General features: G+C 55.6%; 4 protein-coding genes across 10 annotated transcripts; all 4 read right to left on the bottom strand.

Moving 5' to 3' along the window:
• Positions 1-4,385: 4,385 nt before the first annotated feature.
• On the bottom strand, positions 4,386-7,046 carry LOC121674952 (sulfotransferase family cytosolic 1B member 1-like). Of its 2 annotated transcripts, none has more exons than XM_042049832.1 (8): positions 6,630-7,046; positions 5,971-6,122; positions 5,616-5,744; positions 5,430-5,527; positions 5,122-5,248; positions 4,950-5,044; positions 4,694-4,874; positions 4,386-4,621 (listed from the first exon to the last, which is right to left on the bottom strand). In XM_042049832.1, exons 1-8 carry the CDS (start codon positions 6,905-6,907, stop codon positions 4,509-4,511), a joined length of 1,173 nt encoding a protein of 390 aa, XP_041905766.1. In that variant the 5' UTR covers positions 6,908-7,046; the 3' UTR covers positions 4,386-4,508. The 2 variants fall into 2 exon arrangements, with proteins under 2 accessions (XP_041905766.1, XP_041905767.1); XM_042049833.1 differs by having other exon boundaries at positions 5,971-6,119; positions 6,630-7,045.
• A 99-nt stretch (positions 7,047-7,145) lies between these two features.
• On the bottom strand, positions 7,146-10,017 carry LOC121674954 (sulfotransferase family cytosolic 1B member 1-like). 4 transcript variants are annotated; one of them, XM_042049839.1, is made up of 9 exons: positions 9,857-10,013; positions 9,475-9,554; positions 8,629-8,777; positions 8,318-8,446; positions 8,109-8,206; positions 7,876-8,002; positions 7,704-7,798; positions 7,448-7,628; positions 7,146-7,375 (listed from the first exon to the last, which is right to left on the bottom strand). In XM_042049839.1, exons 3-9 carry the CDS (start codon positions 8,774-8,776, stop codon positions 7,263-7,265), a joined length of 891 nt encoding a protein of 296 aa, XP_041905773.1. In that variant the 5' UTR covers position 8,777; positions 9,475-9,554; positions 9,857-10,013; the 3' UTR covers positions 7,146-7,262. The 4 variants fall into 4 exon arrangements, with proteins under 4 accessions (XP_041905773.1, XP_041905774.1, XP_041905772.1 ...); XM_042049840.1 differs by lacking the exon at positions 9,475-9,554 and having other exon boundaries at positions 8,629-8,780; XM_042049838.1 differs by lacking the exon at positions 9,475-9,554 and having other exon boundaries at positions 9,857-10,012.
• A 1,011-nt stretch (positions 10,018-11,028) lies between these two features.
• On the bottom strand, positions 11,029-14,927 carry LOC121674953 (sulfotransferase 1 family member D1-like). 3 transcript variants are annotated; one of them, XM_042049837.1, is made up of 7 exons: positions 12,466-14,927; positions 12,240-12,391; positions 12,064-12,150; positions 11,840-11,966; positions 11,649-11,740; positions 11,388-11,568; positions 11,029-11,265 (listed from the first exon to the last, which is right to left on the bottom strand). In XM_042049837.1, the coding sequence occupies exons 1-7, from the start codon at positions 12,860-12,862 to the stop codon at positions 11,153-11,155; spliced, it is 1,149 nt and encodes a 382-aa protein (XP_041905771.1). In that variant the 5' UTR covers positions 12,863-14,927; the 3' UTR covers positions 11,029-11,152. The 3 variants fall into 3 exon arrangements, with proteins under 3 accessions (XP_041905771.1, XP_041905769.1, XP_041905770.1); XM_042049835.1 differs by having other exon boundaries at positions 12,064-12,176; positions 12,266-12,391; XM_042049836.1 differs by having other exon boundaries at positions 12,064-12,161; positions 12,266-12,391.
• A 94-nt stretch (positions 14,928-15,021) lies between these two features.
• On the bottom strand, positions 15,022-16,198 carry AP5S1 (adaptor related protein complex 5 subunit sigma 1). Its single transcript, XM_042049842.1, has 2 exons — positions 16,034-16,198; positions 15,022-15,588 (listed from the first exon to the last, which is right to left on the bottom strand). The coding sequence occupies exons 1-2, from the start codon at positions 16,189-16,191 to the stop codon at positions 15,162-15,164; spliced, it is 585 nt and encodes a 194-aa protein (XP_041905776.1). The 5' UTR covers positions 16,192-16,198; the 3' UTR covers positions 15,022-15,161.
• Positions 16,199-16,204: the final 6 nt, after the last annotated feature.

Below are 16,204 nucleotides of genomic sequence, written 5' to 3'. Positions count from 1 at the left end.
AGGAATGAGGTATTTTCTGTGCTGAGAGAAGTCAAATCCTTTGGTTGATGATAATGCAAATAATAACATGCAATTTGTTCTCATAGGTGACTGGTAGCTTGCAACTGCTCCCAGACAATTTTTAACACAGGGAGTCCATTGCTACTGCCTGTGTCACATCACCACCAACCTGGTCATGTTGTGGGCTCAGTTTGGGTGTGTAAACATGGGCCTGGGCCTCTTCTGGGCCCTAACGGTGCTAAAGAGCAAAACCTTCATCTTCTGAGATGGCTGTCACTTGGAAAGTTGTCCCTTGAATATAAACACCATGCCTGGAAGCAGCTCTTTAACCACCTGCAGCCAAAATGACAACTAAAACCCACGCATATAATGATACACTCTATCCAACACAATTTGGGGAACAAATGCCATGCAGCAAAAAACTCTTACCTAGCAGAGTCTTCCAAGGTACATAAACGTCGTGCTCTGAGTTGCAAGGTGCAATTTGCTGTACCAGTTTGCTGCTTTTCCTTGCTGCTCCACTCCTCTGTGCCTGGGCTGCTCCAGAGGGATTGGTTATCAGGCAGAAGGAGGTTAAGTAAGTTACCCTCTGAACTGGACTTTTCAAAAGGAGGAAGTAATAAAATACAGGATGATGGCAGCAAGGCATGTATTCTGTGTTTATTCACTGCTTTGTTAGGCTCTGGGAATTTAATATTTGAGATATTCTTTCCCTTGCCAGGTTATATTATAATGTTATTACAAAGCTAGGTTCTCAGGAGGACTTTGCATCCTAAAGATAAGAAATACGGTGTCTGACTGCTAAAAAGACATTTTTACTCCCTTTAGGGTCCCAAGTAGCAAAACAAAATTATTTGTTAGGTAGTAGATTTGTTTATAAACTGTCAACAGGAACAAAGAGTGAATCTTGTGGTTTGTTTGCAGAGGTTTTCAAAAGTTGTTGCTGTCTATGTGAGTTTCCAAAAGCTGGTATGTTACCTGTGTTGGCTCTGTGGCCCTTGATTCTGGAGATCTAGACAAGTGTTTAATAACCTGAAAATATAGGAATCTAAAGGTGCATCTCAATGATTTTTAAGTATTGTCCATAATATTCAACAGGGCTTTTTCTAAATCCTCAGAATCCAGGACTATTATGCCAGCATATTTCAACAGTAATTTGGCCTTATGGCCAGGAATTTCACTAGTCTCTCCGCACTACCAGACCTTGGTATCCTGAGTGAGATTTTTTTTCAGGACAATTTAACTTGTTTTGTAAAGTCCCATATGAAATCTAAAGTTTTTCCAGCAACTATTGAAAGGCCATGTTGATGTGGGCTAGAGCAGATCATAGAATCATAGAATGTCCTGAGTTGGAAGGGACCCACAAGGATCATTGAGGTCCAACTACTAGCCCTGCACAGGACAGCCCCAAGGATCACACCATGTGCCTGAGAGCATTGTCCAAATGCTTCTTGAACTCTGTCAGGCTTGGTGCTGTGACCGCTTCCCTGGATAAAAACTTAGATGAGAATTTGGTTTTTGTTTCCAACCCTTTAGTATTGAATTCCTCCATAGCAAATGAGACTTATTGCTAGGGGAACCAAACAGTTAAATTTGTCTTGTTTCCATGGCCAGCTCTAAAGATGGTGCTCAGATCACTCAGATCAGAGAAGACAAGCATTTTGAGAGGATTAGAGGACAAAATCCAGCAAATGAGAGAGAAGTGGGGCAGAAGAAAGTTGATGGTGTTAAGTGCCTGTATTTCACACATCTAACATTACTAATAGAAGTGCTGCCGACAGTGATGCAACCTCCAGACTTGTTAAAAAACAACAGGGTTCCCAAGGCTAAGCCCCTCATTCAAAAGTTAGGCAAGGCAAACTAATGTTTTCCACACACTGGTCTCTTCACCATTGTGCTGGCTGGCTGGGAGTTGTGGTGTGCATGGAACTTCGATTTCTAGAAAACCTTGATGCCAGCCAGCACCTCAAAAACTCGGGGCCAGGATGGAAAAGGGAAGCTTTTGCCCTGAAGAAGCACCAAATGACTCTGTGCTTTCCCTTTCACTTAATGCAGTGAAGCAGCTTCTGGTCTGAAAGCAGACTTCAAAGTCTTGACTATCTTTTTTTTTTTTTGGGGGGGGGGGGGCAGGTTGGGAAGGGGAAGGGAGGTTACTATATTGGGAAAATGTCAAAGTTGGCTCATCCCTGAGTACACGCAGAAGTGACAGGATTGAGCAATTCTGCAAAGTCACGTGTGCATGTGCTCAGTAAAAGGCTTGTAATCCCCAGGGTACAGGGAAACTCCAGCAAAAGTTAGTGAGATGAAATAGCCTCACCACAGTCATCTTTCTTGAATAAATTGTGTCTTTATACTTCTGCACTGTTACTGCAGGATGAAAACACCAGGGGCTAGGTTTATAGCACTGCATTTGGATTTTTTAGTTCAGTTTAAGATTTTATCAACTCTCTTCACTGCTGCTGAAATGCTGCAGGGGCACCTTGGCATGCAAACAACAGACACCAGGGTGGCTGGCACTGGAGCCATTTCCACTCTGCAAAGCCAAAACAATAAAGAAATTAGAGAAGGTTCAGGTCAAGCTTGGTGTCCCTGCTAGGAATCTGCATTGTTGATGGAGAGTAGGTGCTGCACCCTGTCCTTGTCAGCTCTACAGTTGATGACTTTTTCTGGTTTTAAAAATTAAGAGCCAGACACAGTTAAGGAAAAAAGGGTTTTTACCTCGGTATTTAATAAGGATTCTTATGGTGCACTACTTCTCCAAGGTGGAATGTGCCAAAATGCACACACACGACAGATCGCGTATCCCATTTTATAGACCTTGTAAATTAGCATATCTAACAAAGATTTCTCAATGAGAGGTTTAAATGAATAGCGTGATATTCCCCCATTTCGAGGAATTCCTTCCTGGATGGGCTTAATTTTAGTTTATAGGATGTGTTTTTGAGAGGACCTTGGTTTCTCAGGATAGCGTAGGGCTTTCCAGCCTCCAACTGCGAGGCCTCTAGGATGAATACTAGGATTATGCTAAGTTATCGGACTTAAGGAATTATATGTATGCATGCTAAGAACACTGAGGATACATAAAGTTATATAAAAGGTATATAAAAGAAAAGGCAAAAAATCATCATGGCATCACAGTGAGGAGCAGCAGCAGACCTGCCCAAGCTCCCTGCAGATGTGACACACTCCTGTCTTGCCAGCATCTGTCCAACCTCCCAGGGAAAGCTGTGTGCTATGGTGATGGGCAAATCTGCATATCCTAAGGGTATAGACATGATGGGACTTATCTAATGGCTCACCAGCACAGAAAGGAGGAGTTGCTCTCTCCATTCCACCTTTTCATTCATGTTTGCTGTTCGTGCTCCCAAGGCAAGCCTTTCCCTGTGACTTTCCCAGTAAGCTTGCCAATGATTTGTATTAGTGGGAGAGTTTGCTGCTGGGGCAGGAAGTAGATGGGCAAAGACCTGGCAGGCTACTATGGCCAGGGCAGCCTGGTCACGTGGCACCGTGGCTGCCTGGGAGCAGCAGTGATAGCACCAGAGCACAGACCAGGGGTCACCACAACCATTGCTCCACCCATTGCTGGGGACAGGGGTCACAACTGTGGGGACAGGAGCACAACCAGAGCCCTGGCAAGGGCAGGGGTGTCCACAGTGTGCCAGCATCACGCAGACCAAGCATCTCTCCCCTTGCCTCAGCACCCTAGGGAAGCAGGGAACTGGGCCAGACCTCAGGTCAGGGGAAGGATTAGGGGTGCTGACTGCACCCAAACCCAAAGTACCCCAAAACCACCACCCTAGACCCCGCAACACGCAGCTCTGTGCAGCTGAGCATAGGCAGAACACCCACAGTGCACCCCAGGACACCCATCTCACCTAAGACCTGCTGCTCTGTGCTGGGCACAGTAACACCGGGATGGTGACACCAGGAGGGGTCAATGTCACCGAGACGGTGACAATGGGAGGGTGACGGAAGCAGTTTATATGGGCAGAGGCAGGGCGCCGAGGGCAATAATGTTTGCCAGCCCAGCAGCTGCCGGGAGGGAGGAGCGAGTGCAGGGACAAACTGGCAGCCACTGACCTGCAGGCAGGGCCACAGTGGACGTCTCCAGCCCCACCAGTCCTGCTCTCCCCCACATGTCCCAGGCTGCATCCCGCTGTGCGAGGATGGGGAGGACACCTCTCACTGCCCACACCCACCCAACACCTCCCCCACACGCAGTTTTGCAAAAACCCTCTGTAATCCCATGAGCTGCTGCTGGCAATTCTCCCACCAGAGTGGCTGAGGGGTGACACCTGCTTGTCCGCAACCCAGGAAGAGGACAGCAGCCCCGGGGGGACAGCTGGGTTGGGATCAGCACAGGCTCAGGGCAGTGAGCACCCATGGCAGGGTTAGGGAGCACATTTTATTTCTCTCCAGCAGTCCCAGAGGACAGGAAGGAGCCTCTGGCACGGCAGCAGTGCCGTCACAGCACAGGGAAGATTTGGGGGGCGTCTGGCGGTGTCTCCTCAGATCTGAGTGCGGAAGCACAGGTCGCTGCCTGACATCTTCTGCGCATAGTCCTGGTCAAAGCGCTCGTTCTGGGCCACGGTGAAGTGGTTCTTCCAGTCTCCCGTGGTGCCTGTGGCCGGGTGAGACGGGCTCAGCAGGGGCCGGGGGGACGGTGCGCCAGAGGCCCCCCGGAGCCGCTCACCTTTGCGCATGAAGGGGGACACGCCGTGGTCCATGAGGTCGGAGGGCACCTTGCTGTAGTTGGTGGCAGGGTTGTCCCGCATGGCCTCGAAGGACGTGTGTTGGGTGATGGTGTCCAGCGCCGCCTCCGGCAGCTCCCGCCCCAGGAACTGGGCCACCTTGGCAATCTCCCGGCAGAGGTCCTGTGGGACACACGCCAACGCTCACCCCTCCTGCCACCCCCAGACCCCACACCACCATCCACCCCGCCCCATCACCTCCTTCAAGTCCTCGTAGAAGAGGTAGAGAATGGGGTGATCCTTCCTGCGTTCCCAGTAGCCCTTGACGTGGTTGTACCAGGAACCATATGCCACTGCATGCGGAGAGCAGCCAGTGGGTGGCAGTCCCCTGCAGGGTCCCCTGCACGCACCCAGGGGTGCCCTGTCCCACCTCTGCCGGCCATGAACTCCTCCAGGTACTGGGCCCATGTGCCAGGGTGCGGCTGCAACTTGTTCATCAAATCAAAGTGGTAGTAGGAGACAGCCACGTCCTTGGCGTTGCGCGCCACATAGATCATCTGCAGATGAGCCATGGAGGTATGAGGGGCATCCCCAGGACCCCCAGGATAGGGAGGATGCTCCAGCTCCTAGAACTCCCATGACCACTTAGGATGCTGGAGGAAGCAGTTGCGATTCCTGTCTCAGGGAAACAGGGGAGTTGCAATACCCCTCAGGGAAGGGACCAGGGTTCGGGATTACCTTGCAGCGGTTTCCCCAGAAGGATTTAGGCAGGATATGTGCTGGCAGGTGGGACTTCACCACGCGGGGTGAGGGCATGGTGGCCAGCAGGTCCGTTCCTGGGGGATCCCAAAGCACTTCCTCAGTGGGCCCTTGGCAAAGACCCTTGGGACTCAGCCTCTGTGGGGTGCCCCCTCACCTCACTACCTGCTGCCATCTTCCCGGGGGCAGAGAACTCCAGCATGGGCACTCTCTTGCTGATAATGTCCCGCTTGCACTTCTCAGGATCTCCACCTTGCAGGATCATGTCCACAATCTCACTGACCCAGGTGGTGCCTGGGGAAAGAACTCATCAAGGGGAGCAGCCAGGGCAACATCGGGTGTCTCAGCACTGGCAATCCCTCAGACCTTGACCAGATGCCATGGGGGAAAAGGGAAATCCCACAAAACTCTGTCCTGACAGCCCCCAAATGTGCTGCATGCCCCCAGGCAGTGGGTTTCAGCTGGACAACACACTTGCCCACCCAGTACCAGCACATCTTGTTGCCTTGGGGATGCTCACCAGATTTGGGGAAGGTGACCACCACGATGTCCTCGGGGCGGCTCTGGAAGGTATCGACCCGTTCCCAGTTGTGGGCAAAGGCATTGACCATGGGGATGCCATGCACTGTGAGCCAAGGCTGACGCAGATAGGGATCTGGATCAGCCATCCTGCTGGGGACAAGGACACATGGCAGGGCTGGCTGATGAGGGGAGGCCCTCCCCAGTCTCTCAGGGCAGCCACCAGCCAGGGCAACCCGGTCACCTGGCACCGTGCCTGCTCAGGGAGCGGCAGTGATAGCACCAGAGCACAGACCAGAGGTCACCATGGCCACTGCTGCACCCACTGCTGGGGACACAGGTCCCAACTGTGGGGACAGGAGCACAACCAGAGCCCTGGCAAGGGCAGGGGTGCCCACAGTGTGCCAGCATCACGCAGACCCAGAGGACTGGAATAGGCTAGACTAGCACCTCTCCCCTTGCCTCAGCACCCCAGGGGAGCAGGGAACTGGGTGCCTGGGGTTTTGCAGCAGACCCAAGGTAAGGGGAAGGATTAGGGGTGCTGACTGTACCCAAACCCAAAGTACCCCAAAACCACCACCCTAGACCCCACAGCATGCAGCTCTGTGCAGCTGAGCATAGGCAGAACACCCACAGTGCACCCCAGGACACCCATCTCACCTAAGACCTGCTGCTCTGTGCTGGGCACAGTAACACCGGGATGGTGACACCAGGAGGACAGCAGAGGACAGGGAGACTCGCGGCCTTGCAGCGGTTATACGGGAAGGAGAAGGAAACAGGCAGGGCGCCGAGGGCAATAATGTTTGCCAGCCCAGCAGCTGCCGGGAGGGAGGAGCGAGTGCAGGGACAAACTGGCAGCCACTGACCTGCAGGCAGGGCCACAGTGGACGTCTCCAGCCCCACCAGTCCTGCTCTCCCCCACATGTCCCAGGCTGCATCCCGCTGTGCGAGGATGGGGAGGACACCTCTCACTGCCCACACCCACCCAACACCTCCCCCACATGCAGTTTTGCAAAAACCCTCTGTGATCCCATGAGCTGCTGCTGGCAATTCTCCCACCAGAGTGGCTGAGGGGTGACACCTGCTTGTCCGCAACCCAGGAAGAGGACAGCAGCCCCGGGGGACAGCTGGGTTGGGATCAGCACAGGCTCAGGGCAGTGAGCACCCATGGCAGGGTTAGGGAGCACATTTTATTTCTCTCCAGCAGTCCCAGAGGACAGGAAGGAGCCTCTGGCACGGCAGCAGTGCCGTCACAGCACAGGGAGGATTTGGGGGCCGTCCGGCGGTGTCTCCTCAGATCTGAGTGCGGAAGCACAGGTCGCTGCCTGACATCTTCTGCGCATAGTCCTGGTCAAAGCGCTCGTTCTGGGCCACGGTGAAGTGGTTCTTCCAGTCTCCCGTGGTGCCTGTGGCCGGGTGAGACGGGCTCAGCAGGGGCCGGGGGGACGGTGCGCCAGAGGCCCCCCGGAGCCGCTCACCTTTGCGCATGAAGGGGGACACGCCGTGGTCCATGAGGTCGGAGGGCACCTTGCTGTAGTTGGTGGCAGGGTTGTCCCGCATGGCCTCGAAGGACGTGTGTTGGGTGATGGTGTCCAGCGCCGCCTCCGGCAGCTCCCGCCCCAGGAACTGGGCCACCTTGGCAATCTCCCGGCAGAGGTCCTGTGGGACACATGCCAACGCTCACCCCTCCTGCCACCCCCAGACCCCACACCACCATCCACCCCACCCCATCACCTCCTTCAAGTCCTCGTAGAAGAGGTAGAGAATGGGGTGATCCTTCCTGCGTTCCCAGTAGCCCTTGACGTGGTTGTACCAGGAACCATATGCCACTGCATGGGGAGAGCAGCCAGTGGGTGGCAGTCCCCTGCAGGGTCCCCTGCACGCACCCAGGGGTGCCCTGTCCCACCTCTGCCGGCCATGAACTCCTCCAGGTACTGGGCCCATGTGCCAGGGTGTGGGTGGAACTTGTTCATCAAATCAAAGTGGTAGTAGGAGACAGCCACGTCCTTGGCGTTGCGCGCCACATAAATCATCTGCAGAAAGCTTGTTGGCATGTGGGGACTTGCAAGGTCCTAACAGGGCAGGCAGCCACCTTATGTCTGCTGGATTCCTCCAAGTGTTTTCACTCCAGCCTGTTACCTTGCAGCGGTTTTCCCAGAAGGATTTGGGCAAGATGTGAGCTGGGATGTGGGTCTTGATGACACGAGGGGATGGCATGGACTCCAGCTGCTCTGTGCCTGTAAGGATTTCCCTCAGGAGTGATCCCACTGTAGTGCCCTCCCATACAAAACCAAACCTGTCCCCATCCACCACCCACTGCCACCCACCTCCCTCTGCCACCCCACTACCTGCTGGCAACTTCCCAGGGGCAGCAAACTCCATCATGGGCACCCGGTTCACAATGTCATCCTGCTTGCATTTTTCTGGGTCACCGCCTTTCAGGACCATGTCCACGATCTCGCTGACCCAGGTGGTGCCTGGCGGGGAGATGTTGGGTGCCCAGCTGATGCCATTCCCACTGGAGCCCCATGTCAGGCACCAGATGGTCACCATTTACCAGTGTTGACTTTTGGCATGTCCCTGGTCCCAGCCCAGGCATATGAAATTTGCTACCTCTCTTCCTGAGCCTAGTCCCTCTCTGGTGCCTGGGGATGCTCACCAGACTTGGGGAAGGTGACCACCACGATGTCCTCAGGGCGGGTCTGGAAGGTGTCAATCCGCTCCCAGTTGAGGGCAAAGGCATGGACCATGGGGATGCCATACACGGTGCGCCAGGGCTGCCGCAGGTAGGTGTCCGTATCAGCCATCCTGCTAGGAACAGGGACATGTGGCAGGGCTGGCTGGCAGTGAGGAGCATCACAGGGCCACCTCCTTCCCTGGGGGCCCCAAAATCCCTGCTGAACCCAGCCATCCTAGCCATAGGAAGGAAACCATGCCCTGCTTGCTGGCACCATGGGAGGTGGCACCTGTCTTCTGTGGGGATTATGGGGCCCAGGTGGTGGTGCAGGGAGTGTGGAGGGGCATGGTCAGCTCTGGGGGGCTCAGGTCAGACAGGCAGTGGGCAGCTGCCCATACCAAGCTGGCAGCACTGTTCTTGAGAGTAAAAGCTCTTCGGGCATTCCTGGCTGGAGTTTTAGGCTGCTTTCTCTTTGCTTTTTGCTCCCCATCTCTCCGTTGTACGGCAGCCCGGGGAAGCCTTGCTTTCAGGGGGCTTGAGTGAGAGTTTGGCAGAGACATGAAGGGGGAGCAGGACTCACGACTCTCTCCAGGAAACCTTTCCACCCACCAGCCAGGATAGAAACGCTGGACATGCCAGCTGCAAAACCCCCATGCTGTGATTTTTGGAGAGAGGCTTGGTGTCTCGCTCCATCTCCCGGGGGCTTGTGGGGACACGGAGTCCCTGTACCCCTCACTTCCGCCCCCCCCACCCCGGCAGGCCCTCCGCTTATGAAGGCCAGGGCACCCCGAAACTACCGTGGCCAAAGCCCCTCCCCCGGTTACTTGCCTTTTTTCCGGGTACTCTGGGAGAGAGGAGGCAAAGCTTCGCCCGCCGCTTACGGGGTGGGATTTGTTAATTGCCTTCCCCTGCGTGGAAGATGGAGGCTTGGGGCGGTGGGAGGGTGCAGAACACCGCTGGGACACGAGCCTGGAGCGACCTGGTCCCGGTGCTGCGGTGGGAGGAGTGCAGGGGACGGGCAAGCGGGGATGGGGACGGTCCCCAGATGCCTGTGATGAGCTGTCCGTGCTCAGCACCCGCCGGGACGCACACGGGTAGCGGGAGTGGAAATCACAGCTTCCCCCTCCACCCGCAGAGGTAAACACAGGGAGGAAATCCCAACCCACATCCCGGGGGATTGAACATCACCCTGTACTGATCCAAGAGCCACCTGCGTGGATGTCCCCAGCTTCTCACACCAATGTGGGGCTTCCGGGCGGGATGTGGGGTTCAGGCTTTGGTGGCACCCCTACTCCACTCAAATACGGGTCCAAAGTCTGCGAGGTTGCAAAGCACAAGCGCTTCTGGGAAAAGTGTTTAAAGGTCCCGCTGGTGGTGAAATGCTTCTCATTCCCAGCTGCTTCCCACAGGAGATCTCCGAGCCGGGAGGGAGTGGTAAGGGCAGGAGAGATGGCAGCTGGGCAGGGCCAGCAGCTCAGCTGTTGGCAGCCTTGAGAGAAACATCCCTGATTTGGCCCCAGGACCAAGTTCTCGGTGAGATGGGACATGCCATGGCAGGTGTTCAGGTGTTTTGCTGTTCATATGCCAGCAAAATTGGTTGTGTGTGCAAACAGGGCAGGCAAAACCAGGAGCTGGGGAAGCACATCTTCCAGTGGAAGACATCTCCAGTGGCATTTAAATAAATGTGTGGAAAGGATTTATTCCTGTGCAACAGGTCCCCTCATAGCACTGCTGCTCTTTAGCTGTTGGATCTGAGTTGCGTCTCTTTGGAGACAGAACAACCCCATGAGGCTGTCTTGCCAAAAAGCTGCAATCTTGGAAACTAGAGAACCGGCCAGAAATGGGGCAAAATGGGGAACTTGGGGTTCCAAAGCACACCCTTGTGCCTAGTGGGACAGGGGCTGGTTTGCTCCAGCCATCCCAGAGCAAGGGCACGGAGCAGCCAGGTTGGAGGCTGCAGGGTGTGCTCCCTATCCCGCAAGGACAGTGATGTTGCTGAACCTGGCCATATGCCAGCAGGGAGCTGCCTCCCTTCACCTTTGTTCCACAGACCATGGGCTGCCAAGCTCCAGCTGGGCCAAAGAGAGCCTCACCACCGCCCGCTCTGTCAAGAAACTTGCCACAAGCCAGAAGCATGAAAGCTCCTGTGCACGCAAGGGCTGTGGCAGCGCTGAATTCGCTGGTGCAGCCCAAGTTGACAGGGGCCAGTGGTGGTTCTTGGGTGCCCACTCCTGGTGATACCTGAACATCACCAGCTAAAAATCCACTGTGTGCCCACCCTCTGTCCTGAGGACCATGAAGGTATTCCCAGACACTGCCTAGAATTCAGGGGGTTCAGCCCCCCCCCCCCCCTTCACTTTCCCTGCAGGCAATGGCTCAACCTCCATTTATCACAATTTATTGCACAGGGAAAAGTGAATTAGTGCAAGAATCTCCATCTGGATCCACCCTCCCCACTGGGAGAGCAAGAAGAAGCACAGTCCTCCTGGGAAGCGGGATGAGCCCCTCACACCTCCATCTGGAAGTGGAGGTCAGAGCCTGCCATATGCTCCTGGTAGTGCTGGTTGAAGCGCTCATTCTGGGCCACAGTGAAGTGGTTCTTCCAGTCTCCTGAGATCCCTGGGGGTGAGAAAATAAGTGGGGTAAATCCTCACACATGAAATATTTGCACCCACAGATGGGGGCTGAAATACAATCCAGGGACATCCCTCCCACATCCTCCACCACCGGCCAAACCCCACCTTTTCGGAGGAATGGGGAGACACTGTGATCCATCATGGTGGGGAGCATGGTTTCATAGTTGGCAGCAGGGTTCTTCTTCATCTCCTGGAAGGAGGTGTGGTGCAGGATTCTCTCCACTGTTCCTTCCGCCAGCTCCTTGCCCAGGAAGTGCAAGATCTTCTGCACCTCCCGTCGTGGATCCTGCAGGGTGGTTGACATGAGGAGACTGCCAAAAAAGCTGGGGGGCAACCAGGGCTCCTTCCCCTCCATCCCACTCTCACCTTCTTCATGTCCTCATAGAAAAGGTAGAGCATCTTCTCCTGCTTCTTCTCCCACCATCCGCGCACGTGGTTGTACCAGGACCCGTAGGCCACTGTGGGATATGGTCAAGGGATTAACTGAAAACTGGGGTAGCGGGGGATGTCCTTCCCACCGGCATTTCAGGGTGGGCATCTTGTGGCTCAGCCCCAACCTTTGCCAGCCATGAAGTTCTCCAAGAACTCAGCCTTTGTGCCAGGGTCAGGGTGTATCTTGGCCATGTGGTGGAAGTAGTAGTAGGAGATGACAACATCCTTGGGGTTGCGGGCCATGTAGATAATCTGGAGAGAGCCAAGGATGTGTTTGGGAGGTACAGAGTGATGCTTCCTCCCCAGCAACCCAGACGGGGAGAGAAACAGGGGGCACCTGCCATGTTACCTTGCAGTCCTTCTCCCAGAAGGAGGTCGGGAGGAGCTGAACCGGGAGATGGGTCTTTACTAGCCGTGGGGATGGGGTATTCTCCAGCTGCTCAACACCTGTGGCACAGGGGACTGAAAGGTGTGAGCCCCAGCACTCTCACCCCCACCCTGGCTCTGTTTCCTCTCCACTCAAGCCAGGCAGCTGGGCTGGGGAAGCTCACCACTCGGCCCTTTGGAGACCTTCATTTCCAGGAAGGGCACGCGGTTGTAGATGGCATCCCGTCGGCACTTCTCCACATCACCATCGTGGTAGATCATGTCCATGATCTCACTCAGCCATGTTGTGCCTGCAGCACAGGGACAGCGTTGCAAAGGCTGGTGTCACCCCATCCCCCCTGCACCCTTCCCCAGGACCACTCACCAGATTTGGGGTAGGTGGAGATGAGCAGGTCGTCTGGACGGGCTTGGAAAGCCTTCACCTGTGGCCAGCCCTCGATGAAGCTCTTGAAGAGGGGGATGCCATGGAGGCTTCCCAGCTCCTGCCTGATTACATCTTTCTGCTCCATGGCTAGCAGTGGGTCCACACAGCACTGGCTGTTTTCCCTGCTGGCAGCCTCCACAACCTCGGGACTGGCAGGCTCCTGTACCAAGACTGTGCCTGGGGCAGTACTGGATCCTGTAGCAGGACTGTGCCCAGGGCAGTGCCCCATCAGGCAAAGTCCAGCCCGGATCACATGTGGCAGAGGTACTGCCAGTGCCAGAGGGGCATGCCCTGATCCCTGGCAGGATGCCACCCTGATAACGTGAATGCTGGCCATGCACTAAGCCCAAGCCATGACGGGTCAGGAATGGAGCCCAGCATCACCTCTCCTCCCACCTGTCTGCACTTCTCCCCCAGCTACAGCCCCTTCAATGAGTGCCATGGGGTTGTGGAGCTGCAGGGACAGCTCTGCCACCCAGGCCCATCGCTGGTGCAGCTGTACCTCTCAGGATTCTGTGTGCCCTGGTGCCCAGGAACCCTGGCACCTCCACCCTCCTCCGTGCCCAGGCTGTAATGGTTAACGAGAGCTGGCTTGGCTACGGAGCACAGAGGATGTGAAGGAGGTTCAAAGTGCCAGCAGCTGGGGCCTGGGACGGTTTTGGAGTGGGCTCTGCCTCTCTCCCCCCACTGCTCCATGAGCACTGTGTTGCCCTGCAGTGTCCCTGCTTGTCCTGGGTGGGGACCAGACTGGCTGGGACCTGGCTGAGGGTGCTGCAAGCAGGGTGTGCCTCCCTCCTGCCTTCCTGGGTGCTCCTTTGATGCCTCTTTTAGGAAAGGGCTGAATAAGCTGATCTTCTCCATCCTGGATGATGTGGTCCAGCAGGTTGTGCAATACAGGAACTCACCATGATGGAGCAGGTGCTGCTCTTGCTCCAGGAGGAGATCAAGGAGAAGGAGAAGCAGAAGCCAAGTGGTGCCTGGCCCAGGCCAGGTCAGTGGGGTCTCTGGGAAAGGAGGCACCAGTGCAGGATTTAGCATCTGGACCATTTGCAGAAATTGTATCCAATGAGGGAGTTGGAAGACAGTAAACGGGTCTGTTACTCTGACAAAAAATTACATGTAACATTTGCATTTTCAGCTGATGATGAGGAAATAACATTATGATCCCTAATTAAAGCTGAAACACAGATGATGGTCAGGGTCAGCAAACTGCTACTAAAAAGGTACCATATATGGTGACTGAGAGATCAAAATTCCAGGAAAAGTCTAGCAGACTTACACGGGATGGAAACATACAGGGTGATCCCCACAACAGATAATCAGGGAAAAGATGATTCTTTATCTCCTTAAACTCCCCCTGCATCTACTACACCTCAGAGTAGAGAGTAAATCACACCACAAAAAACTACACCATTTGGTCCAATTCAGGTGACTGATTTGCAAGGGAATTCTGTCCATAAACCAGGTGATACTAAAATCCAGCAACTGGAATCCTATGAGCGCATACACAATAATGGCCCATACATTCGGATTCGAGTTGATTCTCATCAAAAATTAATTGCTAACACCATTGAAACACTCCAAGATAATGTCTCTTTGCCTCTTGGTTGTATTCAAGCCCAGCTGTGGGTGCAGTATATGACAGCTGCTATCGCACAGGAAGGTGAAGACGGTACCTTGCCTGCTGAGATTCAGTGCTCCCTATGGGATGCCACACTGGGCTCCATCACCCCCACATCTCCAGCACAGTGAGATGCCCCATCACAGCCAGAGACCCATCGTGGCTGAAGCCCAGTGCCCAGCACCCCTTCTCAGGTGCTCCAGCTTTACTGGTGCAGTTACAAGGGGAAGCACTTTGGGGTCTGGCCCTGTGACTGCCCCTCTCCAGGGCCTGGCAGTGCCCAGCCTGTTCCATGGCACACTGGTGGGAGAGCCATGCACGCCAGGTCCTGGCTCCCTGGATTTCCCAGCACCCACAAACTGCTAGGGTAGGACCCTGCTCCCCACTGCACCCTGCAGAGCTCAGGAGGTGGGTGCCAGCTCCTGCCACCTCCCAGGGCATCACATGGGTCCCCTGGCCCCAAGCAGCACCATCTGGGGACAACCACCCTGCTGTGCCAGGCACACGGCTACATCCTGCCCTGCTGCCTGTTTATTTAATCCCCCACACAGACACCCTGATGCCCTGGGGCCAGATGCACACCCCGTGTCCCATGGCAAGATCCCATCCCAGAGCCATGTCTCCCTGCCGGAGGCCCCCTGCCTGCCCCACAGTGCCCAACTGGGGTAACCACAATCCGGGGTCCCTCTTTTAGCGTCCATTCACAGCCACGTGGAGCCTCCGCTCCCTGTCACGTGCATGCAGAGTGGTGCAGAACGCGGTGCAGGAAAACAGCACAGGAACATGGAACTGTCCCAGCTCCAGATGGATTTATGGGGATAGCTATTAGCTCTCTTATTATACTGTCAGCGTATAAATGGATTAAAACCCGGCTCTTAGTTGGCTCGTTGCTCTTTATTCCAGAACTACTTTTCTCATCCATCCCACTAGGGCTTGGTGATCATGTCAGATCCCTCCCTTGTCTCTCATCCCCAAAACATATCTGGGGATGTTGGGCGGGAATATCATCTGTAGCTCAGCGGGATGCTTTGATGCCCAGCTCCCGGTCCACTGCCTGGAGGAAACGTTCGTTGAGAAAAAGCATCTGCCCATGGGGCAGGAGACGATCCAGGAGGCCATCAGCAGCATCAGGACGGAGCAGGACGTCAGCGCCGGGGCCGAGGAGGCGCAGGGAGAGGAGCAGGCGGGGAGCCAGGCGCCGCAGGGTGATCTCAGCCAATGACAGATTCTCTTGGGGTTCACAAACCAAGGCAAAGGCGAGGGCCAGCACTGATAACCAGACTACTGTCACCCGCTCAGGGAACGGGTCTCCAGGGGGCATCTGGAAAAGACCCCCTGGAGCATCCTGGAGTGACACTGGCTCATCAGGTAGCTGGGGGAGCTGTGGGGAGGATGGGTGCCCCAAGGATGACTGAAGCAGTTGGCAATGCGAGGCCACTTGCCTGGAAGAGAAAAGAGGGACCCTCATGTAAAGGACCCCCGCCTCATACAGGGACAGAGTGACCCCTCTGTTGGGGGAACAGGGTCCCGGAAGTCCTGCCGAGTCCAGCATCCCCAGCAAGGGCGGATCTCATGAATGGGGGGCATGGTCCTGTGGCTCTCGCTGAGCCATGTCCCCCGAAAAGGGGGCTGCCACAGTTCTGAGGGTCCCACCGGGCCCAGGCTCCCCTCAGGAATAAGTGTCCCAGCCCTGGGGGTCCAGCAAAGCCCAGGAGTCCTCCCATCAAAAAAAGGGTGTATCACGGCTCTCAAGGAGAGGGATGCGGTGTCACAAATCCAGGGGGTTCAGGAGATGGAGGGCATCAGGAGGTTCAGGAGATGGGAGGCTCCCACCGAGCCCAGCATCCGCAGGAAGGGGATTCCTGCAGAGGGCGATTTCCCGGGTACCTGGCCACGACGAGCAGCTGCTCCTTGCGGCGAAGGCGCTGCCGGGGACCCCCGAGGGCGGTCTCCGGGGGGGTCCCGAAGGTGCGCGCGTACAGCACGCGGCAGGGGCCGTGGCCGGCGGGCCCGCCCGGCGCCAGCAGCACGAACGCCTGGACCATGGCCCCGGCCCCG

This window comes from Corvus kubaryi, unplaced genomic scaffold, assembly GCF_017639235.1.
Source record: "Corvus kubaryi isolate FWS band 111438036 unplaced genomic scaffold, C.kubaryi_AGA036_p1.0 71, whole genome shotgun sequence".
Taxonomy (NCBI): Eukaryota; Metazoa; Chordata; class Aves; order Passeriformes; family Corvidae; genus Corvus; species Corvus kubaryi.
Note: the sequence above shows the minus strand (reverse complement) of the source record. Positions and strands in the feature narration are given on the sequence as shown.